Below are 8,629 nucleotides of genomic sequence, written 5' to 3'. Positions count from 1 at the left end.
CCTTGCCGAGGCGGGGGGGCTGCTGCACCAAGGGGGCAGCAGCGTGCTGCTGTCCCGGCTTTTTGGGCCCACTCCGGTCTCGCTCTGATGATCTGAAACGTTTACTTTGTAGAGCTCGTCGAGTAAAATAACTTTAAACAAAATCAGCTTAATTGGATATCATTAAGTGACTGATCGGAGCCTATATAACTCTCGGTCCATGAGTTATAATGGATTTGATCCAGTGTTTTGGATCTATTCTTTTTAAGATAAAAAGATTCCGATCAGGCATTTAATGATATCCAATTAAGCTGATTTTTTACATAGTTATTCTACTCGACGAGCTCTACAAAGTGAACGTTTCAGATCATCGGAGCGAGACCAAAGTGGGCCCGGAAAGCCGGGGCAGCAGCCCCCCCGCCGTTGCCGCGCACAGCCAAAGCGAATTCCTACCACACACTTTGAAGGCCAATCACGGTGGACCTTTCCATCGAATGTTCCTCAAAATATTCCAAAAATTGTCTGCACATTAAAAAGAAATTAATATTCCAAATTGCTGCGCTCTCTCCCTCCTCTCTCTTCAGAGGTACTCTCCTGCAGGTCAGTTTACTCTCTCTCTCTCCGGGAGTGCTTTTACTTGGGCTGATAAATCATGAGCTCTTTTCGGTTTATTTTTTTGTACCCAGGTGGTAATTGTTTTAGTTAATTTAGATTATGATCAGTTCAAAACACAAAATTTAGACTATGATGATTGGGTCAACTATTTCCAATTTGTTTTTAGCTTACAGACTTGGGATACTGCCTAGTGCCTATGCACGGAAACGGGGTCCTGTAGTGCAGACGGCACTGCGGCGTCTGAGCCGTGGCAATTTAGATATGTTTGTTAACTCTGCCGGTAAAAGTGAACTTTGGCCGGTACGAGTGCTTCAGCGAATCGACCTCGATTGCGAGAACGGGCCGTCAGATGCCACACTACAGGGTGCCGGGTCCGCCTATGAACAGCGAAGAATTTAAGTTGTAAATTATATGTTGGTGTGCATCTATAGTAAAATACATGGGACAATTGTTCTCTTATTGATTAGAGTCTCAGTTTGTGAGATAATTCCGGCAAGTGTCGACTGGCAATGCTATTTGTTCAGGGAATTCCATTTTCTTGAAACTGTGCTTCTGATTCTGATTGCTGTCCACTAGTAGTGCCAGAGAAAAACTTCAAAAAACCTATTTTGGTTTGTTTAAATGGTCATAATAGCAATGCATATTTACGTTATTCAACAAAAGTGATTCTGTGCTTAGGTTGGAACGGAAAGTTAATTTTTTGGAGTTCGCATTTGTGCGAGGCGAATTGGATCTCCCTCTTTTGAGTTCAGACCTTTGGCAGAATGAGAGTCTTCAGGTTAATTTTGCTTGTGATTTTGGGAGCTATCGCGAGCCTCAGAGGGGCAACATCGGATGGAGTTCACCCTCTCTCAAGGATTGCTATTCACAAGACAGTTTTCGCTCTTGACGACCGTGCTTATATTAAAGCCTATCCTCCAGTTCTTGGGTTGAAGGTAATTTTTTCGTTTGTCTCTCTGGCTGTGTTTGAGTTATAGATTTGTTGGGCGATTCTCAAAGGGAAAGCAAAATGATAGAGACACCCCAGATATTAATTTAGCTTCTTTACTTCATAGTCTACTTAAATCTTTTCCTCTACCACACTTTCACGAACCCATGATCCAAAAATAGGTTGGCACGTATGGAAAGGGTAGTTTGATTGCTTTATGCTGTAATATTAGCCCTACATTTATGTAATTTACAATTTGATACCACTATCAGTTAGCTGTCCTTAAGGAACTGGCACTCACTCATGGAAAGCTCAAAGAAGATTATGACTAACTGATGCGAGATTCCTTATCTTTTCCAGGGGCAAAATACTGAATGGTTGACTGTGGAATATAGCATTTCAAACCCGTCCATTGATGACTGGATTGGAGTATTTTCACCAGCAAATTTCAGGTAGAAATGTCTTTTCATCTTACCTTAATTGATTTTCTTTATGCATTGACTGATATAGGTCATTCTACTATTTTCTTTCCAGCGCTTCCATCTGCCTCCCTGAAACTCCGAGAACTTATCCTCCCCTTTTGTGTACTGCACCAATTAAGGTTCAGGCTATGTTGCCTTAGATTTGTTCTATGAATGATTTATTGGTCGGTTTTCAAGTGGGAGAAGGGGCTTCTCAATCATATACTATTTTTTTCCTCTTATCTTGCAGTATCAATATGCAAATTACATGAATCCTGAGTACGCAAATATAGGCAATGGATCATTAAGGCTTCAATTGATCAAACAGAGATCCGACTTCTCTTTCGCATTGTTTTCCGGAGGGTTGTTAACTGTGAGCTCTTAATTGTCCAATCTTCCCCTATAAGTACCATATTTTTGTGGGAATCAAGTTGTCTTGCATGAACAAACTATGCTTATTGCTTTTTTGCAGTTTTTGTTTTCTTTGCTCCCCTGCTGTTTTTTTTTTGGCTGAACTTGTATATGAGGATTATGTTGTCTTTCGTGTTCGCCATGAACAATCTTTGGTTATTTAATGGCTTTCCTTTGAATAATAGCCAAAGCTGGTGGCCGTGTCAAATATTGTAACTTTTGCAAATCCAAATGCACCAGTGTACCCGCGTCTAGCACAAGGAAGGACATGGAATGAAGTAAGTGCTCTTGTCATTTTAGTTCAGATCTTATGCATATTTTATGAAAAAGGTAGAAGAAAACCATGAATTGGTGCAGATCATAGCCTAAGGCCTTGCGAGTTTCTGGATGGGGAAGGATTGTCTTTCCCGTGACCTAGTAACCTTTGTTGAAGGTATAAGTAATAAAGTTGTCCCTCTCTCTAACAGCTTAAGCTTTTAGATGAGTTGGTAGGTTAACAATATAATATGGTATCAGAGCAAACAATAGATCCTGTGTTTGAATCTCACCGCCTACCTAATGTTAAAATATCTACACGTGTTTAGCCCGCTTATGTAGGAGAGCCTGGCTATACGTGAGGGGACGTGTTGAAGGTATAAGTAATAAAGTTGTCCCTCTCGCTAACAGCTTAAGCTTTTAGATGAGTTGGTGGGTTAACAATCTAATAACCTTAATTTAACTTGAAACTCAGATGACAGTGACATGGACAAGTGGATATGGGATCGATGAAGCCGAACCTTTTGTTGAATGGGGTCCCAGAGGAAGGGAATATCGTTCCCTAGCGGGAACACTGACTTTTGATCGCAGCAGTATGTGTGGTACGTAATTAAACATATGTGTAGAAATACCGTGGAATCGGATGTGTATAGTGCATTCTTGAGCATGGAATGATGGATACTAATAGCACTCTGATGTCAACATTTCCATTATGATAGTTCTTGAACTTTTTGTTCTGAATAATACAAAGTTCATGTCCTGTATATAGAGAGATTATAACCCCCCAGACAAAGTGCCTGGCCTCCATAGTTTAATGCACCAACCTTTAGTGATTACATTAAAGGTCTTTTAGTTCTGTCATACTGTTTTCTTTTGGATAATGCTTTTTGTACACAATGTATTCTATTAACGTGAATCGTTTATGGAGATTTACGTATGCAGTGGCAACATAAATACTTTTCAACAGTACTTGAAAAGTTAATTAATATATTTAACGCTAATTACCAATCATGGAATATGATCAAATAATAGCAGTCATGATTCATGTCTTTTTGAGCAGCATTTACTGTTGTGTTTGCCGCATCTATTTTGATTATTCTTTGCCAGCCTCACTTAGTTTTACTTGGATTGTAATTCATTTGGTTGAACCGGTCAAGGTTTCGATATCAAACTCTTTATGATAGACTCTTCTTACGATTTCCCTAGTGCAGGTGCACCAGCAAGAACAGTGGGATGGCGTGATCCTGGATTCATACACACCAGTTTCCTGAAGGAATTGTGGCCCAACTCAGAGTATGTTTTATCTTCCGAAGATGGCTTTCTTACAAGGAAGTGTTAATTCTATTTCAAGTTTCATAAGTCATTGCATTATCGCTAAAGAGTGGTGCAGTCAGTGACGTAAGGGAAAAAGGGAATAATAGTAGTTAACATGCTGCTTTAAGATGAACAGTTATTGAATACCCATTATGCAGGTATACCTACAAGCTGGGGCATAGGTTGTTCAATGGTACATATATATGGAGTCAGATATACCAGTTCAAGGCATCTCCTTATCCTGGCCAAAATTCTGTTCAACACGTGGTCATTTACGGTGACATGGGAAAGGTCTGAAGTCCCTTGCAAACTTCATATTTCCAATTGAACATCGGCCTTAATTTATATACAACTTTTTCCTGCTTGGTCATGATGATTCATCAATCAATCATTGTCTATTTGACTTATGTTAAATTGACCCATATCATGTTGTAGTGTATCTATCTATTCTCCACTAGCTCACTCTTGTTTGTTGTGAATCTGTTACTCTAGTCTTCACCATAATTTTCAGGCATGACACAGTTGATGTGTTTTTACTCTAATCCTTCCACGAATCCAAAATTCAAACACTGCGCAAAGCACAATTGCATTTACCTAGTATGCTTCTGTTTCTAATGTATGTTTTGTTGTTTAAAACATGAAGGACGAGGCTGATGGCTCCAATGAGTACAATAATTTTCAGCGTGGCTCTCTCAATACTACTAAGCAGATTATTAGGGACTTAAAGAACATTGATATCGTCTTCCACATTGGAGATATTTGTTATGCGAATGGGTATCTTTCACAGTGGGATCAGTTTACTGCCCAGATTGAGCCAATTGCCTCAACTGTCCCTTACATGATCGCTAGGTATTTTGCAAGTTAGTTTCCATTTGGTCAATCTTCTCTGTGTTTCGTGGAAATTAATTGTTCTTCCTTTGCAGTGGCAACCATGAACGTGACTGGCCTGGAACGGGATCTTTCTATGGGAGCATGGATTCTGGAGGAGAATGTGGTGTGTTGGCTGAGACTATGTTTTATGTACCTACAGAGAACAGAGCAAAGTTCTGGTATGAGTCATTACGTGAACCTTATGTGTCATGTATGAATAAACATGTAATTATTCGGTTATTTAATATTTTGGGTTGTTATATGTTCTCACCTTTCATCTCCTTCATTTGTTGTCTTGTGAACCTAGCTCAATATACTCAATGTCTGTAAAGCATATGCAATCATATACGACATGTAGATCCAAAGGCTTGTAAATTATATAAAGGTCTGGAGCATTTGGAATGTTGTCTTTCTCTGTCTATTCTCCAAGTATCATTCTTCAAATATCTACGTTTTTCGGTAATGTTTGTTGCCGCTGAAAGAAATCCATAAACATGTGACCATAACAGAAACACGAAAGTTTCCTTTTAGCCACGGTTGTCCAAGTTTTTTGAGAGAGAAACTTGTAATACCCATAGAAATCTTCGATCTTATGGCCCTCCGGATGAACTGTATCAATGGAAACATAAAGCTTGTTCTTGTTAGGGCAAGATCAGGAACCCACTGTACATAGAGACAATGTATGTCTTCCATCAGAAAATAAATGTTGTTTTGTGGTGACTGGTGAGTCTGGTGACTGTTCCAAAGGGAACGTCTATTCAACATGGACATATCCTTAACTCTCTTTTTTTCTTGGGTCATAAAAGGAGTAGCATAGATTACGGAATAGTAATAAAACCCAACATTAAAAGAGTCTATGTAATTAAAATGACAATACTTAAGGAACAACATTAAAAGACATAAAACCCAACGCCTGGGTGAGGGCATTCTTTGCTAACATGTCTGCACATATGTTTGCCTCATGGTATTCATGCTTGAGCTGCACAATTGTGAACCTGTCCATTAGGTACCTGCAATCAGATATCAAATTGCTCAAAGGATGTGAGCCTGTTTGATGTTGATCTTGAACGGCATTGATGGCTGAACAGGAATCGGTACAAACAATAATACTGTGGAAATTAAGAACCTTAACTCTAGGGATACCTATTCACAAAACACTCCAAATAGGTTTGGCTTCATTTATCACTTATTACTCGAGTAATAAGACTAGTCCAACGTGGGCCACAATGAGATCTCCGTAGATCCAACAGCCACCATTGCTTTTCTTGCATTTTTAGTGGTAATTCGACATTGGATGGGGGGTGAGGGGGGCGCTGTGTGTGTGTGTGAGAGAGAGAGAGAGAGTGCTGTGTTGACTTGTTTTGACACATGCAACACGAGTCCAAGAGGAATTGTTTATGAGTGTTGGATCTTCTTCTTACAGGTATGCCACCGACTATGGCATGTTTCGATTCTGCATAGCTGATACAGAACATGATTGGAGAGAGGGAACTGAGCAATATAACTTCATTGAGCACTGTCTTGCATCTGTTGATAGACAAAAACAGCCGTGGCTGATCTTCCTTGCGCATCGGGTATTGGGATATTCATCTTGTGCTTATTATGCTATGGAAGGAACATCCGCAGAACCCATGGGTAGGGAGAGTCTTCAGAAGCTTTGGCAGAAGTACAAGGTTGATATAGCCATGTTTGGACATGTACACAACTATGAAAGAACATGTCCCGTTTACCAGGTACTTCCTCACTTTAATATCAGGATAATGAAAACTATCGGCTGCATTTGCCTGTCTAAATGTCTGTTGAATGTTTTGTGCAAAAGTGAGTTACATTGTGATTTTAGTCCCTCTTGAGTTGATAGGTAAGTGCTGATAGTAAAATATTACAGTTACCCTTCCCTCTAAAAGACGAAGCTTTTACATGACCGGGTGGCTAATAATCTTATATGGTATGAGAGCAAGCAATTGATCCCTGTATTTGAAACTCACCTCCTACCTAATATCCAAATACTTGCACGTATTTGGCCAACTTATAGAGGAATGCATGGCCACATGTGAGGGGGCATGTTTCAGAAGATAAAAAATGAAGTTGCTGAGATGAGTTGGTGGTAACAGTCTAATAGTTGTCGTTAAGCTTTGTTGGATCATAGCACAGATCTGTTGAGGGATTTAGGGGAGAGAGGAAAATATGGGAAGATATTGGAGTGAATAAGGTAAATATTTTGTTACCTTTCCTTGTCATTCTTCTTTTCCTCGGTAAATCCTCCACAACTCAATGAACACAGCAACATAGACTAAATCTGGAATTTTGAGCAGTTAATGAATTTTAGTTCTCGAGTTCTTTTTTTTTTGATTGGCAAAGAAATTTCATTCATCACAAGGATTAGTTCTCTAGTTCATTGACTATTGTGATACTGACATAGGCATGGTTCTTAGAATAGTGTGATTTTTTTTGTTTGGGAATTGGAAATTAGTGCAATTCACGATTGGATAGCTACAGCTAGTACAAAATTCAACCAACTTGAATCAAATCATCTATCGAATCGGGAGCTGAAATGAATCCGGCAATTTAATTCAAGATCTATGACGATTTAGTACAATAACATTATGAAATATGAAGTACTGTAATTCATTACTGTTTCTGTTTCCGTTTGCATATTGAGTGATACTATTCTTTTTTGCCTCTACATCAACTGGGAAAAAGGATAGTGTTGGCTATGGGGATATATATGGTTTTGCATGGATATGCCCATCAATTTAGACCGACTATTTTTATTTCAACACTAAATGCACATTCTTATATCTTTTGGATTTCATCAATTGGACATTACGATTTGCAATTTGACAGGGTTCATGGGTTTCATGTTAACTTAGTACAAGTATTGACAAATTGTCTTGGTTGGTGTTCCCAAAACACGTATTTCATCAGCATTTTTCCATGTTTCAGATGAAAGCATTCTGCTACCACTTCTTTACAACTGGGAACATAGATGCTTACAGTATGCTACGGTACTATCTAACACAATGTGTGTTTTTATTTTCTTGACACAGAATGTTTGCACAAATAAGGAGAAGAACTACTACAAGGGAACACTTAACGGGACAATACACGTGGTTGCCGGAGGTGCAGGAGCAAGCCTTTCGGAATTCACCACAACTCAAACGCAGTGGAGTATTTTCAGGGACTATGATTATGGCTTCACAAAACTCACAGCATTTGATCATTCAAACCTGCTATTTGAGTACAAGAAAAGCAGGGACGGGAAAGTTTATGATTCTTTCAGGATATCTCGCGATTACAGGGACATCTTGGCCTGCACTGAAGATAGTTGCCCAAGTTCAACTCTGGCATCTTGAGTTTCTGTAGGAAAGAATTTAAAGGGAAAAAAGAAAATGCAAAACCATTAATAATGTAAAAAGTTCTTTTTTTGTTGTCATTTTATGAAACTGAATAAAGGGGTGTGTGTATATATGTATATGGTCATTTTGGCTAGTAACGGAACTTTGAAATTTAATAGTGTAGTCAGAGTTTCTGGAGATTCAAGGGTATGTTGAACTTTGGAATTTAACAATATAAAAAGTTACTAGCCAATGAAAAAGCAATTATGCACCCCTGAAAAAGCTATTATGAATCCTCACAGAGGATCTGGATCCGAATTTTAAAGGCTTGAAGATATACGATAAGATTTGTGTGATTCAAAGTTAAGTTTTAAGCATCACAAAAACATCTATCGAGTGATGTTTTTTATCCTACTGTTTTTGTGAGTTTCTATTTTAACACTCAGTAGGTTAAGAACTTA

General features: G+C 38.8%; 1 protein-coding gene across 2 annotated transcripts; it reads left to right on the top strand.

Moving 5' to 3' along the window:
- The first annotated feature begins 421 nt into the window (after positions 1-421).
- On the top strand, positions 422-8,366 carry LOC131301057 (probable inactive purple acid phosphatase 1). Of its 2 annotated transcripts, none has more exons than XM_058327170.1 (13): positions 422-579; positions 1,358-1,529; positions 1,883-1,974; positions 2,057-2,123; positions 2,234-2,356; positions 2,580-2,672; positions 3,125-3,251; positions 3,861-3,942; positions 4,122-4,254; positions 4,607-4,812; positions 4,887-5,012; positions 6,257-6,566; positions 7,881-8,366. In XM_058327170.1, exons 2-13 carry the CDS (start codon positions 1,359-1,361, stop codon positions 8,184-8,186), a joined length of 1,836 nt encoding a protein of 611 aa, XP_058183153.1. In that variant the 5' UTR covers positions 422-579; position 1,358; the 3' UTR covers positions 8,187-8,366. The 2 variants fall into 2 exon arrangements, with proteins under 2 accessions (XP_058183153.1, XP_058183152.1); XM_058327169.1 differs by having other exon boundaries at positions 429-579; positions 1,347-1,529.
- The last annotated feature ends 263 nt before the right edge of the window (positions 8,367-8,629 follow it).

This window comes from Rhododendron vialii, chromosome 9a (genome assembly GCF_030253575.1).
Source record: "Rhododendron vialii isolate Sample 1 chromosome 9a, ASM3025357v1".
NCBI lineage: Eukaryota > Viridiplantae > Streptophyta > Magnoliopsida > Ericales > Ericaceae > Rhododendron > Rhododendron vialii.
This window is presented reverse-complemented; position numbering and strand designations above follow the sequence as displayed.